This window comes from Garra rufa, chromosome 4 (genome assembly GCF_049309525.1).
Source record: "Garra rufa chromosome 4, GarRuf1.0, whole genome shotgun sequence".
NCBI lineage: Eukaryota > Metazoa > Chordata > Actinopteri > Cypriniformes > Cyprinidae > Garra > Garra rufa.
In genome coordinates this window covers 20,323,543-20,341,547 of record NC_133364.1, presented here as the reverse complement: position 1 = coordinate 20,341,547, position 18,005 = coordinate 20,323,543, and the positions used below count along the sequence as shown (strand labels likewise).

Genomic DNA, 18,005 nt, shown 5'->3' with positions numbered 1-18,005 from the left:
TGCTTCAAACGAGTCGTTTACGAATCATTTAGAAACGGGGTAAAAATAAATCAAATTTTGGAGAAAACTAAAGTGTTTTTTGAACTTGCATACATGTAAACCTGTTTTAAGAGACTATTACAACAATATTAACTACCTTTAAAATGGCATAATAGGGGCACTTTTTAAAGTGCCCCTATTATGCCTTTTCAAATATGATATTTCATGTAGTGTGTCATGTAGCTGTATGTGAACATAAACTATCTGCAAAGTTGTGACGCTGACAGTGCACTATAAATAAAGTTTTTGTCTAACAAAAAAAGAGTCGGCTCACATTCGCCTAAACGAGTCGTCAGCAATTCGAATCTTTTTTCTGTAACGGCCACACGTCACGAGCTACACATTTGCGTAATGTCCGCCCACATTCAATTTCGCGAACAACTTGCCCGCCCACAAACAGTAGGCCTACCATTTTCACGTGGATTACATCATGTCAAGAAGACGCCCTGCGCTGTGAGAGTGAATTTGTTTTATATGCCCTTCCGAAAGATGAAACTATCAAGAATGAGTGGTTAACATTAATTTTTTCAACACCTCAGCAGTCCAATGCCAATCTTGTGTTGTGTTCGCGTCATTTTACTGATGACTGCTTTTCCAATCCTGGGGAGTAACGTTACAACGCGAGATTCACCAAACGCTTGGTTTTAAAAAATGGATCAGTGCCCAGTTTATTTGGACCGGCTTGCTCCTCTGAACTTCTACCTGTAAGTATGATTAATAATTGTATTTTCTAGCGATCGTTCAAAATACGTCTTTGTGTACGTTATGGTGTGTAACAACCCCGCACATGTCTTGGTAACCGGCTAACTTGCGTTTCTGTAGTTCTGTTGTTCAGCTGTGAGTGCAATGTAGTCTAAAAATTGTGATTGATGCAGCTTGACTGTCTGTCTGCCTTATTAGTTTAAGTAATGATAATGATAAACGATGGCTTAACGCAGTGTTATGGATTGTACAGTGTTGAAGTTCACAACGTAGAGGTGTGCCCGGTTCGCTTACAAAAGCAAATTGCAAGCACTTTTAACAGGTAACATATGAAACCCACTGAGAAACGTCCTGCTCCGGTTGTGCTTGCAAAACAGTTTCTTGTCGATGTGACACTTCGACAGTTTCATCGTCAGACTCCGGCTCGAATTGATAGGGTAAAATCGAGGCTATCTTTTCTATGCATTAACAGGTCTCCGCAGCTGTCATTCAGTTATGCCAATGGGCGTTTCGTTTTTGCGCTGTAGCGGTAGACCAATCCAAAAGGACTGCACCATCTGACCAATCACAGCAGTGAGGGCTCAAGGAAAGGAGGGGTTTAGAGAGACTGATTCTTCGAACTGCTTCAAACGAGTCGTTTACGAATCATTTAGAAACGGGGTAAAAATAAATCAAATTTTGGAGAAAACTAAAGTGTTTTTTGAACTTGCATACATGTAAACCTGTTTTAAGAGACTATTACAACAATATTAACTACCTTTAAAATGGCATAATAGGGGCACTTTAAGTTCACCAGCAGTAACTGTCCCCTCCCAGCTGATACATTTTAGTGCAGCTCAGGTTGTGTCTCAAAACCTAACGACTTGCCTACCTAGACAGCATTTTAGGTCACGTTTCTAGTCCTCGCGTCACAGAACGCGTTTACGATGCGTAGTTTGTTGCAGGCGCCGGTGTTACCCGCAGTGCTGCCTAGATAGGCGGCTCACAAGGTTTTAGCTACAGCCAGCGTCTCAGTTCCGCAATGTAAAGCGGTATCTGTCTCAGAATGTGAGCAGGATGTCATTGCTGGCGTTATGGATCTACAAAGCGAGCTGCTGAAGTCTATCTGGTACGCGTTCACGTCTCTGGATGTAGAGCAGAGCGGAAAAGTGTCCAAGTCGCAACTGAAGGTCAGACCACCTGTGTACCTTTGACTCGACGTGTTTCAAAGTGTCGTTTTCTTAAACTCTGTGCACTAAATGTGTTACTTTGTATTTCATATGTACAATACAATACTGTTTTCTACTCTCTGATAGATAAATGTCATATTTTATTATCAAGAGATTGATATTGTTGCAAAGAAAGGAACTAAAGTCCAAACCTTAACGCACACACATACAGCACATAAAGTACACACACGTTTACTTATCTAAATGGGGACATTCCATTGAGATATATTGTTTTCATACTGAACTAGACTAGTTTTACGCTTTAACCCTAACAGATACAAAATACAGCATTTTTGTCATTTATAAAAAATACTTCATATTGTTTTTTTTTTTTTTCAGATTTATCTCATTTGTGGTAGTCACTTGTCAGCAAAATATGGTTAAGTGAGTGCAGGCGCTCCCTAATGCAACAATAAATGATCTCAGATAGTCTTCAAGCTTATTTCTTTGTGCCATTTGTTTAAATGGATATTGATGGGAGAATTTGATGGTATCACTGGTTGGTGAGCTTAAAAATAAATACCACAAGACACAGTCAGCATGCAGACAGCTTTGACAGTCCTTTTCATGTTTAAACATGTCCCGAGTCGGCCCTTTGCTTAAAATTTCAGACATGAGTCCGGACTTGTTAGATCTTACATAAAGCATTTTTGCAATTGCCTGCAAATTTCTGTGTAAAACTATATTTAAAAGTCATTCGGCTGAATGTATGTCATATAATATGGGCAAGGCATCCCGTTATCATGTCAATAAATTGCCTTTTAAATCCTGTTAGATTTTCACAGCTAAAAAGTGACAGCAGGTCAGGCGTTTTCAAAGAGCTAACTTCACTTTTCTGGGCAATTTTTGCAACTGCTTCTACCCAACTGGTTTCTAGGTGATTTTTAGTGGATGTAATGTATGAAGTCAGTTCCCCTCCATATCCTTGCATAGTAACCACAAATTAACATTGAATATGGATGTTCTACAATTGTTTCTACAAAATAAATGCCATTTAGTCTGTTGCTTTTAGCTTTTAAGTGTGTAGATCCTTTCAGGGTCACTTAAGGATAACCAGTAACACACCAGGGTGTAGTTACACTTGCTTTCATATGTCTTGTGTGTGGTCTTGATTATCTGTCATTGCGGCTAAAACAATAACGTGTGTTTGTGTGTTTCTTCACCAGGTTCTCTCACACAATCTCTATACAGCGTTGAATATTCCTCACGATCCTGTGGCGTTAGAGGAGCACTTCAAGGACAATAACAATGGGCCAGTGTCCAACCAGGGCTACATGCCGTACCTCAACAAATACATCCTGGCAAAGGTTTGATAACTCTCCTCATTTTCATATGAAAAAGAAGTACGCTTTAATGTGCTGACTGTATTACTTAAATAATGTACTTTATATACTTAATGTACTTTATGCAATATACTTAATTGAAAACCAAACGTAATTGCAATTAAGTGACACTTAAGTACATCCTTTTGTGTAATTGCGTCATCATACTTGCAATATGGTTCAAGTGTACTACTGAATGTACTGACAAGCATTTCTGTTGAAACTTGTATGCCATTTATTTCAATACATTTGTAATTACACATTTGTTATGATATAGCTGCAATTTAGTACATTTAAAATATATAAACTTTAATTGCTGTATCAAATAACACAAAAAATATAATCAAGTATTGTGCTGTAGTAGTAAAAACATCAAAATCAATGTACTTTCTTAAAGGTAATATAAACATAAGAAACGGTCAAGTACTCTTTTAAGTAGTACATGAATCTTTTGTCATTGTAGTCAAAGGAATTTTAGTATAAGATTATCTGCAAGTGAATCCTTTTTCTTTTTCTCTATTCTCATGATTATTCATGCCGTTTGTGAAACACAAACTGAGACTGTTTGAACTTTGAAAAATGTTCTAGTTGCGCTTTTTAAAGCTATTACTATGAATTTTAAGCATTTAAAAGGATGCAAATGTTCCCTTAAAGTACAATATATTTTTTAATACACTACCAGTCAAAAGTATATAACCAGTAAGATTTTTAATGTTTTTTTTTTTTTAAGAAGTTTCTTCTGCTCACCAAGCCTTCATTTATTTGATCCAAAACACAGCAATATATTGTGAAATATTTTTACTATTTAAAATAACTGCTAATCTTTTCGGGAAATAAATTATAGAAATGAATACTTTTAGCAAGGATGCTTTTAAATTGATGAAAAGTGATGATAAAGGCATTTGTACTGTTACAAAAAATTTCTATTTCGGGTAAACTTTCTTTTCATCAAAGAAACCTAAAAAAAATTCTAATCAGCTGTTTTTAACTAAAAAAAATAAGTGTTTTTGAGCAGCGTGTGACTGAAGTGATGATGCTGAAAATTCACAGGAATAAATTACATTTTTAAATAAATTCAAATAGTTATTTTAAATAGTAAAAATATTTCACAATTTTTGCTGTACTTTGGATCAAATAAAAGCAGGCTTGGTGAGCAAAAGGGACTTACGCAAACATTAAAAATCTTTTGTAGTGACTGGTAGTGTATAATACAGGTGGAAAGGCATTATAATAAATAAATAATGACCAAACCAGTGTTATGCGATGCCTTCTTGGCTGTTAATAGTGTTGTGTTCATTTACAGGCCACAGAGGGGACTTTCAATAAGGAAACCTTTGATGAACTGTGCTGGACGATGACATCGAAGAAGAACTGCAAACCCACCATTCAACAGGGCCTGTGTTCACACAAGGACTGCTTCAAACTCTTCTGTCTGTTTAACCTGCTTTCTGAAGACCGTTACCCATTAGTCATCATTCAGCCGGAGGTGAGTTAGAGAGAAAGAGGGGCAGATGCAGAGATGAGACATAGTTGCAAAAAAAAAAAATGCTGCAGTAATACACATATAGCCTGACTGTGGCTGAAATTTAAACATGTTGATATATACATTTCTTATAAAAATGTATATAAAGGTAAAAAAAACATCAGACTAAAGCATTCAGAAAATGGAGACCACCTAATGCTGGTCACAGTCCACACACATAAGTTCAGTCTGTTCCTGTTTTTGTGAGCAAAGCGGTTTTATGGTGTTTAAATGAGAGTTGACACTTAAAGCAAGACTGTAAACTTGAGAATATAAAAGTAGTTTTTTCAGACAAGATTGAAGTGGTCTGAAGCTACATTATGCTGTTGCTGTCTTGTTTTAAGGAAGGAAGTGACAAGAGGAATGGAGCTTCATATAGATGGGGTGATTTCCTGATGATAACACTTGTAAAAGTAGATTTGTATCAAGTAACCAAACCCGAAGATGTTGTAACTTGCATTTCTTGCTGTTTTTTGTCATCTGTGTTCTCTCATCTCTCATGAAAAAATCTAAATATTGAGAAAATCGCCATTAAAGTTGTCCAAATGAAGTTCTTAGCAATGCGTATTACTAATCAAAAATTAAGTTTTGATATATTTACGGTAGGAAATGTACAAAATGTGTTCATGGAACATGATCTTTACTTAATATCCTAATGATTTTTGACAAAAAAGGATCGATTATTTTGACCCATACAGTGTATTCTTGGCTATTACTACAAATATACCCATGCTACTTAACACTGGTTATGTGTTTCAGGGTCACATATGTTAAATAAATATGCCATATTTTAGCAAATAAAATAAAGTTTTCTGTAAAGAAAATAAAAGCTGTCTTTAGTAATAAATAAAATAACATTTTATTTTATTTTAAACATAAAATGTAATTTATTTTATTTCACTAAAATGTATTAACCTCCCACACAATATCCCTATTTTATTTTATTTTATTTTATTTTATTTTATTTTATTTTATTTTATTTTATTTTATTAGTGGGATTAATGATGGAATTAATGTTTTTTTTTTTTATTCATCAATAAGCATCTTAATATAGGCTTTAGATTTCAAACATCTTACCAATGCACTTACTTTAACAGCTCATACAGTATATTGCTGATGCTCAGTGTTGGGGGTAACACATTACAAACTTACTCAAGTTATGTAATCAGATTACTTTCCTCAAGTAACTAGTAACATAACGCATTACTTTTAAATGTACAAGAAAATATCTGAGTTACTTTTTCAAATTAGTAAGTTTGTTTGTCAAGTTCCTTTGCTTTCTCATTTATTTACTGACGATTCTGTCCTGTATTGAGAGAAATCGTGGGTGAGGTGCACAGACAAAGGCACTTCCTGTAGCCTGCAGTTTATTAATTTCACTTTTGGTGTGAAAGGGTTTTTATAGTTGCTCGAAATATAACTTTTGTGACTTTTGCTATTAAAAAACACACAAGCAAGCCCAGCTCAGTTACTTTTTTTTTTTTATGTACTAATGCACTATTGTAATGAATTACATTTAAAAGTAACTTTCCACAACATTGCTGATGCTAATGTGACGACCCAAAGTCATAAATTCTCTTTTCCCCCTGTTAATTTAGTTAGAGTACCTGCTGAAGAAAATCTCCAGTGCAATGAGTTTGGAGTGGGATGGGACAATACTGGATGAACTTTTGTCCCAGGATGCTACTCTTCAGGACGGCATGTCGGTGTGGGAGTTCCTGGAACATTTGAGCGCTGGCCAGCTTTTGCGTATTGAGAGCAAGGAGGCCTTCAGTCTCGCTTTGGACGATGTTTTCATGGAAATGTACCACAACATCATCAAGAAGGTGACACTATGTAGTATTATGCGTCAGCTCATGGGAATCCTAGTAAATTATTTAATAATTATAAAAAAAATAACCAAGATAACATTATGATGTTACTTACACTTAAAGGATTAGCTCACTTCCAGAATAAATATTTCCTGATAATTTACTCATTCCCATGTCATCCAAGATGTTCAGGTCTTTCTTTCTTCAGTTAAAAAGAAATTAAGGTTTTTGAGGGAAACATTCTCTATATAGTGGATTTAATTGAGAACCAAAGGGATGAAGGTCCAAATTGTAGTTCCTGTGCAGCTTCAAAAGGCTGTACGCGATTCTAGCTGAGGAATAAGGCTCTTATCTAGCGAAACAACCAGTCATTAAAAAAAAAAAAAAAAAAAGTATATACTTTTTAGTCACAAATGCTCTGCGATGCACATCTGCAACATTATGCATAACGTTATGATGTTGGAAAGGTCACGTGGTTAGTTCTTCGTCTGTGCTCAAAAAGTTAAGGTAGGGTGAAAAACCCCAAAAATCTAATTTTCTTCTCCATCTTCAAAATCATCCAACATCGTTGTTTTACCTTTTTTTTGTAAAGTGCGTTTGACTTCTTTTGCACGTTCACTTTTTAAACACTGGGTTGGTACTTCCACCTATGTCCCATGCGTGACCTTTCTAATGTCATGCATGACCTTTCGTATTTAAAAAAAAAAAAAAAGACAGATCGTTTTGCTATATAAGATTCTTATTCCACGGCTAGGATCATGTAGAGCCCATTGATTCTGCATTGAAACTGCAATTTGGACCTTCAGCCCGTTGACTCCCATTGAAGTCCACTATATGGAGAAAAATAAAAACCTCAAAAACCTTAATTTCTTTTCGACTTAAAGAACGACATGAACATCTTAGATGGCATGGGGGTGAATAAATTATCAGGACATTTTTTTTTATTCTGGAAGTGAACTAATCCTTTAACATTGGCCTACTGTTTGATTCTTAGCAGCATTGTCCTTTACTTTCTGCATTGTTTAACAGATGCCATGTCATTGACAATCATTTACAATGATTTCATCTCAAGTCGTTTAGTTCCTTTCTATATATTTCCTATCCATTCTTTATCCATTAGGGCTACCTGTTAAAGAAAGGGCACGTTCGGAGGAACTGGCAGGAGCGCTGGTTTATTTTGAAGCCCAGTAGCCTGACATACTATGTCAACGAGGACCTGAAGGAAAAGAAAGGAGAGATCCTGCTGGAGGAGAGCAGTGTGGTGGAGGTTGATCGGCAATAACAGTATTGCACAGCACTGTAAAATAAATATCATAAATGCATTAGTCCTCATAATGTTCTCATTTTCGTCATCACACTCAGAATCTCCCTGATAAAGAAGGACGACGCTGCTTGTTCTGTGTGAAGACACCCATCAGGACCTACGAGATGAGTGCCTCAAATGTGAAGCATAGAATAGACTGGGTACAAGGTAAGGGCCGCACATACTATCCACCTTTTTCTTTAACGCAGAAGTAAGGCTATGGGTGAGACTTACAGATTACTACCCACTATAGGGAAATAAGGAGAAGAATAACAACATGCAGTAAACGGTAAAACAGTTTGCACTGAAAAACAGTGTGCTCATAATTAAGATAATAAATTAAAATAATATGGTAAGACACCAGTTTGCAATATTAAGCAGCAAAACAAGCAGTTTTGTACAGCTAAAAATAGCTAGATGTGGATGAGACCAGAAGCCAGACACATTTACAAATGGCTGTGCCCACTTTTACGGGAAGAAAAAGGTGGATGTAGCACTGCTACTTTCTTGTCAAAGTGTCTTGGTTTATTGAACAACGATGTCCTCTTTCGTAGCTGTACAGACTGCATTGAGATTGAGGGCCGAGGGCAAGAACTCTTTCCATCAGGAGCTGAAATTGAGCAGACGCAAGCAGAGAGAAACCCTTCAGAGAAGCCAAAGCAACCAGAGCAGCCACAATGAGCTCACTGCTGTTGAGGCGCCGCAGCACTCTGCTCCGGAGCAGCAGGGGGAGACAGAGAACTTGGAGCAACACATCGAAAGCATAATTCAAGTAATTGATGGGGGAATAGTGCAAAAGGGAAAAGTTCTTAATAGCATGCTTAATCTTGCTGTGTTTAGTGTGCACAGTATGCAAATTTTGATCTATCTACATTACCTAAAATATAAATTTCATATATAATATAGCAGTAGTTCTCAACCAGGGTGCCTCAGAAAATATCTTAAGAGGGCTGTAGGTTGACTATTTAAGTAGGGCTGGACACTTAATCAAAGAAATCGAAACCGAAATTCTGAACCTGTAACTGGTGTAATTTTTCCAATGTCAGTTATTTTGGTTTTTGAAACCTATTAATACTTTCCCTTTAAAAAACTTGTCAGTTCCAAAACAGTGGATCAATCAGAAGACCCCGGAGTTGGGGCAATCGCTGCAAACTTTTGTTTACAGTAGCAGGTTGACATAAATCAACGGAGTTGGCATTCTGCAATGCTCTTTTTTTAAAACCATTCCTGAGCGCTGCGTCTCACTGTTTTAGAGACAAAGATGTGTTCTGTGTGAACGGCGCGGCCAGTAGGAACCTAGAGTAAATACAATTAAAAAAGATCAATTAGATGGTGCCATGCTTTTTCTCAGCAGCAGTGTTCTATTTGCATACAATAATTATATAAAACATTTGTTTACAGAAGATGCAAGTTATTATTTCTATATTTTCACATTGCATTTTTTCAAAGAATAATATTGCAAGAGATGCTGGTTATATTTTAATTTTAAAATAATATTGACAATGTTCATTTATTTTGTTTGAAAAAATGATTGTTTTCTTTTTTTTTTTTTTTAGGAAACTTGCTTTTTTACAATAAAAGTTAAATTTGATTTTTAACAAAACTTAAACTTTAATTCAAACAAACTTTGATTTCAATTGTTCGAAATATTCAACAAATAAATAGATAACAAACAAATAAATAAATAGTTTGTTTCCTAAAATTATTTTACAATCACAATGATAAGAAATGCACTCTTTCATTAGGAAAACAATATCCCACATTTAATAGTGATGTATTTTTACACTGCAACCCTTTAATGACTATAAATAAATAAATAATCGTTAAATAATTGTAATCGAGGTAAAGTGTTCAATTAATCAAGGTTTTCATTTTAGGTCAAATCTCCCATCCCTATATTTAAGTTAGTGCGAGTATTTAAATGAAAACTTTAAACAAAAAAATAATAATAATTAGCTTTGTCAAAATTACAGCAGTTTTTTTAAACACTCTGTTTTATTAAAATGTGTTGTCACACTACATCCGTTTCTTAAAACCCATTTTAACACATTCACTTTTAACACATGCACTTGCATTACTGACAATCTCATTGAGTCAAAACAGCCTTTTTAATAAAGCAGTTGCATGACATTGTGATGCATTGATTCTGTTATTAGTATATCATGTCACAATATAGTTAATTAACCACCTTTATTCTTTAAGCCAGTCAGTCTATGGGCAAGACTTCCGGTTCATTATCCGCTGTAGGGAAATAACGAAAAGAATAACAACGTGCAGTAAAAACAGTAGAACTGTTTACTTGTATTTAAGATAATACATTAAAATAATACGGTAAGACACAAAAATGTGCAATATCAAGCAGTTTTGTACAGCTAAAAATAGCTGGATGTGGATGACATCGAAAGCCATGCCCAAAAAAATTGACAAATGGCCACGTAAAAGAAAATGGTGGATATATTAGCTTAAAAAAAGATGGAAAACAAGCAGGTTTGATCATTAGGTGGCCTTTGAATCAAAAAGGTAAAAAACACTATATTATAGCGCACACCGAGTGAGTTTACATGTACGTTCTTAAGCCGATTATGCTTAATAAGCCGAAAAACACGTGATCGTGTACACGTTAACCCGTTTTTGTTTATCAGAATAAGGTCATAAACAGTGTAAGCATAAACCGTGGTTCAGTCGAAACACTCAATCTGTAACTGCATGAGAGGATCATTTATGAGCTGTACGTTTCTTGCTGACACGTTGCAAGTTTTATATAACATCACAACTGACAACATATGAAATACTCTGAGTCAGAAACATTAATGATTGTTTGGACGTCACTACAGGGAAATAACCTAATTTATTAATAAGTCATGTGCACCCGGTTATCCCACAATAATATAATACAATTTTTAACTTGACTTTAACCCAATTTCCAGTCAGATGAATAAACCTAAAATAATGCATAATCTTTTTCTGGACTCAGTATATGCTTGTAATATCAAAAGTTAAGAGATATTTATACATAATTGGATTCAATGTACTACACAACCATATACATAACTGAACGACAGTCTCATAATAAACATGCCACGTGACAATCATAAACCATGGTCATGCTACTCTTTTATGTTTGTGGTTACATAATGTGTTATGTTTCCACATACTATTTTTTAAGTAGTATGTGCTATGCAGTATTCTGTAAATATTTTCATTTCAAACTTCAAAATTCTGAGCATGTGTGTTTCTTTGTCTTTCAGAAACAAAGAGAGGTGGAGGCAAAGCGTAAAGAAGACGAGAAGCAGGAGCGAGAGAAACAGCAAGCAATACAGAAAGATCTGGAGAAACAGCTTGAGGAAGCTAAAGAGGTGAGACAGAAAACTGTTGTTGTTGTTGTTGTTTTTAACCATCCTGTTTTAAAAATGTGTTGTCACACTATATTTGCTTCAACACATTTTAACACTTTCATTCACTTGCATTATTTTAACAAATTAATTTACACAAAGGGGACATCGGATGCAAAATGCACTTTTATACGGTGCTTGCGCACACATGTGAGTGGACACAACCATCCTACAATGATAAAAAAAAATCCATACAGTTCTTTTTTTAATCCTCAAAAAACCTAAACAGTTATCAAGTCGTTTTGATGTCATATTGCTCATACTGTCCCATACTAGCATATTTCCGCCCTCAGCCAGTTGTAGCGGCAATGTCTCGCAAACAATGTAGGTGTTTTGTAGTTGAATGTAAAAGTGAACATAAGAGTCTTAAAGGTCCCATATCGTACACATTTCTGGAGGTTTATTTTATTTGTTGATGTCCTTAAGAATATATATTTGCGGTATAAGTGCCAAAATCCATCTCAATATATTTTTACAGCTCCTTTTTTAGGAGCTCTGTCAAAAACAGGTCGATTTTGGCCCATCTAATTAATATTCATGAGCCTCTCTTCTGATTGGCCTGTTGTTTTCTGAGTGACGCACAACCAGACCAATCACAGGTAACTACGGTCATGTATGCTGTAAGCGTAAGCGAGCTCAGAGCAATAGAGAGAGCTGATACTCAACAGGATATTTTAGAATGATCATTAATGTTTTTTCTTTTACAAACACCGAATGCAGTAGGCTACATAACTGTTGCTTTAGTAAACCCCCTTTCACAATGCGCGCTGATTCTGGAAAATTACGGGAACTGTGTGCACCAAAGCCAGAACCTAAAGGCAGTGTTGTAGTAATGATGCACGTTATCAAGCGACTCTTCACAACGAAAAATAACGTTACGTGCAAAGTGGAATGAAGCAGCGATCATCAGGCAGAGCCAGCTCCTCACTATCAGCGCTGAAGCACAGTTTGTTCAGGTTAGTTTCAGTTTAGTGAAATGTTCGCGTTGCATTACATCTCACATCCAAACGTCACATGTCTTTATGGGTTGTGTGTAAAGCACGCACAGATTCCGGAAAACAACTGTGAATGAACCAAATTAAACAATTCCGGAACAAATCGTGGGACACATTATCCGTGTATTTACCGGAATCGCTGTGTGAAAGAGGCTGAAGTTGACGTGCCGCTGGTCTCTTATATTAACGTTGTTCTGAAGCCTGTGTAATGATCGTAGCTTGACATCTATTGACTGAACAGGGTTTTCTCAACTTGTTTTCCTGTTGTTGTTGCTCAATGGAATGGATGCGTTGTTGTCTGGGGGTTTGACAAAAGGAGGGTGGGACGTTGGTTTGTGACTGAAGGCGGTGACTTGAGTCGATCGGACGTCACATCGTTACGGAAGTCACAGCTGCTCGTGAAAATGAACAGCTACTTTAAGCAGGCTGTGTGCAGTTTACTGTGGATTGACTGTTTTGAAACTCATATGGTAGTTAGATAGCCCCTAGACCTTAGTTATCATGAAAAAAGCCAGGAAATTTTGATTTTGACGATATGGGACCTTTAATTTTCTCCCGATATCAGAGCCACTGTGGATGATTTTGATGGTAACGCTCCAACAAATACACATAAAACACAAAAGAGGGGTGGAGTGAGCAGTAGCTCATTAGCATTTAAAGAGCCATGCTCCGAAATGGGTCGCTGTGAACTGTGAGCTGTTTTTGACAAGGTAAAATAGGTGTTGTTTTACATGACCATTGAGCAGTGGCGGCTACTGGTCTGTCAAATAGGGGAAGCTCATTTTCGGTCTACATCATAAAATTGTCTATTTATTTAAAAGTAAATTCTGCCCTACGTTCCTTTTCAAGAAAATAGTCTGTGACCCTGTCGTACCAACTAGGCGTCTTTTCCAGTGACTTTTCGTGTGCAGTTTCATATGAATGAATGATCTAAAAAAAATATTAAACTCTGTAAAAGTGAAACAAGGAATGTGGTGTATAATTGTGTGAAATGTATGATGAAAATCAAGCAATTTCGCCAAGCAAATATAAAGAAATAGGTTGCAGCAGTTTTTATTTCGACTGAACTTGAGAAATCCACGATGGGACTGAGCGGCCGCAGAGAGCGCGAACGAATAGCTTCAGCGATTCCTTATAGGACAAAATCGCTGTCAGTCAAAAGGAGATGCAATCTTTCGACAGACCCTCCAATCATCACGCAGAAGCTCAGCGTCCAGGCCAGCCCACTCCTCATTCACCCCCAGAGACGCTGAGCGTCCGTGGGCGGGACATAATCGCAGCGTTTATCCAATGACCGTCTAGTTTCAAAGCACTGAAAAAAAACGTTCAAAGCAGCCCCATTGAAGTCAATGGACGCTGGGCTTCAATGGGGAAATGCACTGTGACGCTACGGGAATGTATGAGAAGAAAATCAAGTCAGCCGACCTGCTATATCTAACTGATTCTGAACGAATTCTAACGCATTTTTAGTCAATAAAATGTTAATACAATAGTACGTAATTTGACCATTAATTTTGTGACATTATAGGGGAAGCTGAGCTTCCCTTGCAGTCTTAAAGAAATCGCCACTGCCATTGAGGAATTTTAACCAAAGCATGTTGCAAAAATTTCACGAAGACCCTAAAGAATCACAGCATCTTGTGAAAAATGGGCATCCGATGTACACTTTAAAAAAGCATTTTAGTATTTTGGATACAGCAGTTATGTGAAATTGTGAGATATTAATTCTGATTTTAGTATTTCATACACTAACATTCAAAATTTTGGAGTTTTTTTAGTATTTAAGACATGTTGGAAAAAATTGTGATTAAGTTGCTTATTATGTAGGCCAAAGAGAAGATGGCAGCAACGTTGACTGAGATGGAAAAGGAGGTACAGCAGCAGAAGAAAAGGATCCATGAATTAGAGCTCACACAAGTTAAACTGGAGGAGGCGCTCAATGCACAAATTCACGCCCGTTTAGAAGAAGACAGAATTCGACAAGACCTGGAGAGGTATTGCAAATCTATGCATATATTATTTACACCTTTGCAAACACACAAGGACACTAATTTCTTTCATTTTTTTACTTGCAGGCAACTTGCAGAGGAGCAAAAGAAACTTGAAGAGCTTCTCCTCTATCAGAGTCAGCTGGAAACCCTTGGTGTGAGGAGTCAGGAGGACTCTTCCACTGCAACACCTCCCATCAGTCAGGAAACAGAAGAAAGCAGTCAACACAACATAGAGGTGAGCGACAAATGTGTGGAGAAATAATGAGAGTTAAATCAAAAAATATTTAGTTTTTTGTAGCATTTGTGACCCTGGACTACAAAAAGGGTTAATTATTTCAAATTGAGATATATACATCTGAAAATCTAGAATCAGAGGGTGCAAATAAATCTAAATTTTGAGATAATCGCCTTTAAAGTTGTCCAAATCAAGTTCTTAGCAATGCATATCACTAATCAAAAATTAAGTTTTGATATATTTACAGTAGGAAATTTACTAAATATCTTCATGGAACACACCTTTATTTAAAATCATAATGATTTTTGACATAAAAGGGAAAATCGCTCATTTTGATCTGTACAATGCATTGTTGGCTATAGCTACAAATATACCCATGCTACTTACGACTGGTTTTCTAGTTCAGGGTCTCATTTAATATTATAATTAGCAAGGTTATTATAGCAAAACATTCATAATTTACAGTATTTTTACATGATCTTCATCATTGCCTCTCTGATACTTAGAATTAAAGCAGTAAATCAAAGGTCATTACTGTCATCGAGCTCCCCTGAACTAGATAACCCTCTCTATCAGGTTAAAAGAGATGCTTATCGTCAAAACTGTCCTTTGTTTCTTTCATCTCTGTTCAAAACACCCTATTAGTGGACATTATCGAGTGCACTCAATCACTCCCATAATACACAAGTGACTGTACAACCAGTGTACACTCAAAGGCAAGCAGCTTTACCCATGCATTGAATGAGTACCCTTAGTTTGTTCACTTATTTTCATTTTCACTTTTTCAAGTGGACTATATTAAAGTAGGAAATAGTGAATGAGGGTTCGCGGGGTGATTTGGTATACAATCTCTGTCTGAATTCTGTCAGGTTCACATTGGTCACAACCAAATAATCAAGAAGCCATTTGTTCTTTTTTAGTCAATTCGCTGTCCACAAAAGTGGAATTAAAGGGATAGTTCATCAAAAAATGAAAATTACCCCATGATTTACTCACCCTCAAGCCATTTTAGGTGTCTATGACTTTCTTTTTTCAGACAAATACAGTTGTGAGTTCTATTAAAAAAAATGTCCTGGCTCTTTCAAGCTTTATAATAGCAGTGAATGGGTGTAGAGATTTTAAAGTCTTAATACAGTGCATCCATCCATCATAAACAGTACTCCACACAGCTCCAGGAGGTTAATAAGGGCCTTCTGAAGCGAATTGATGTGTTTGAATAAGAGAAATATCTATATATTGTATGTCACAACAAACTGTATTGCGTTGCAACAAGTTAGGGAATGTAGAAGTGTAAATGAGATTTGCACCAAATTTTCCATTTTTTTATTTACGTAAATACCTTTTCGCTTGCATTAAATCGCCCCTGTTTTAATTACTACCTGTTTAGTAGTACATTAACAAACACCTTTTATTGTAAAAGGAGGTACCTGTCCATGAATCGACTTCCGCTGCAACACCACCCATCATCCAGCAACCAGAGGAGAGCGGTCAACACATTACAGAGGTGAGAGACTAGAAAAAGGTCTTTTGTGTAACATTGACAAACGTGACCCTGGACCACAAAACCTTATTAAGTAGCATGGGAATATTTGTAGCAATAGCGAAAAATACATTGTATTGATTTTTTTTTTTTAAATGCCAAAAATCATTATGATATTAAATAAAGCTCATGTTCCATGAAGATATTTTGTACATTTTCTATCATCAATATATCAAAACGTAATTTTTGATTAGTAATATGCATGACTAAACACTTAATTTGGACAACTTTAAAGGCGATTTTCTCAGTATTTAGATTTTTTTGCACCCTCATATTCCAGATTTTCAAATAGTTGTATCTCGGGCCAAATATTGTCCTATCCTAACAAACCATACATCAATGGAAAGCTTATTTATTCAGCTTTAATATGATATATAAATCTCAATTTAAAAAAATTGACCCTTATGACTGGTTTTGTGGTCCAGGGTCACAAATGACACCTCAAATCATGCCCTGTTGCTTTAAACGATCATCCTTTTGACTCCGTGTTGTATTCCACACATATCCATACAGAGAGAACTGCTGAATCAACCTACTAATCCTCAGATGCTGAAACACTGGAAAATTCAGCTTAACCGCCTCATGAAACCTATCACACCAGGAGGTAAGATGCAATAGCAGATTTTTTTTTTTTATGACCTGAGTAGTTTTTGTGTCACATGAATATGAAATAAACAAGAAATGTTCTATTTGATCATAAACAGCTTTGTTCTTTATTTCTGTATTCATTTACAGACAAAGTCGAGCATTTGCCAGTAAAGCCCACCTGCCCCAGACAGGGCCAGGCCCTCACCAGCAGAGAGTTCATTAGGAAGGTTCAAACAGGCACTACTCAAGAAAAAGGAAATGGTTACAGCCCATCACCAACACCAGAAGAGGAAGAACAGGGTTCCTAAATCTGTGTCCTAAACCTGTATAAATCTATAATAGACTATACACATTTGTACAGCTCTTCTGCCCTGTGTGTTTTAGGTTCAGCTGCAGGTCAAAGTCTTATATTATTATTTGTGTACATAGTAATTAGCTTTTTTATGTAATATGCACAAAATGAATAGTAAAATAGATTAAGGAGGCATTGAACTGCTTGATGCCAGCAGTCAAACAGATGCTTTAACTTTTTAAATACGTGCTTCTGCAAGATATTTCTGGTGCTTCTGCTTAAATGAAAACTGTTTACAGAGAGTAGGAGTGGCAGTATATTAATATTAATATATTAAATTCCAGAAGTCTAATCCTTCAAAATCTGAATGCTCTTTAGTATTTACATTACAAATGAATTTACAGGGCTTTTGTAGTCATTTGTAATTACTTTTTTTACATACTAATAGCAATATCTCAGCGATTTTTACCCAATAAAATATTTTAAACCTGACATAACCAGAAAATTTCATCAAGTTGTTGAGGGAACAAATTAAACTGAGAAAGACAGTGTCAGCTCTTATATTGACTATTAGTTGTTTTAGCCTAATTTATAGCTTTTTTGTCTTGTTTGAAATCATTTTAGCCTTTCTTTGAAGTTTGCTTCAGCCCCTAAACCCCACTGCTTTAGATAATGCACTTCATTAACAACTAATTTAGTTTTTGTGACGGTGTGTAATTCTCTGTGTGGTCAGTAGAGGGGGTGCTTGGTCTGGGCTGCAGTTTCCACGTTAACTGAGACCAAAACCAACCGCACATATATCTACTTTTTTCATCACTTTCCCGCCCCCCAGCGCTACAGATCAGGAGGCAGGATCTGAAAAGTTATTCTGAGAATCCAATCAACATACTTTTTATTTTGCTAATCACCTTTTTAACTTGACTAACCACGTCGAGACAATTAAGAAAAAACTCATTTTGTACTAAAAAGTGAAAGGAATCATGCAGTCTATTTATAGATTCAAGGAGGCCAGCAAGAAAGTACAGTTGAGTTTGTGGCTTTGAGGCTTCTGTTGAGAATGAATAA

The 18,005-nt window shown here is 36.1% G+C and overlaps 1 protein-coding gene across 1 annotated transcript; it reads left to right on the top strand.

Annotated features, from left to right (window-relative positions):
• The first annotated feature begins 1,753 nt into the window (after positions 1 to 1,753).
• def6c (DEF6 guanine nucleotide exchange factor c) lies at positions 1,754 to 17,425 on the top strand. The gene is made up of 13 exons (XM_073838280.1): positions 1,754 to 1,910; positions 3,116 to 3,256; positions 4,575 to 4,757; positions 6,392 to 6,619; positions 7,725 to 7,871; positions 7,967 to 8,075; positions 8,462 to 8,679; positions 11,156 to 11,263; positions 14,122 to 14,288; positions 14,370 to 14,520; positions 15,941 to 16,024; positions 16,574 to 16,664; positions 16,796 to 17,425. The coding sequence occupies exons 1-13, from the start codon at positions 1,815 to 1,817 to the stop codon at positions 16,954 to 16,956; spliced, it is 1,884 nt and encodes a 627-aa protein (XP_073694381.1). The 5' UTR covers positions 1,754 to 1,814; the 3' UTR covers positions 16,957 to 17,425.
• Positions 17,426 to 18,005: the final 580 nt, after the last annotated feature.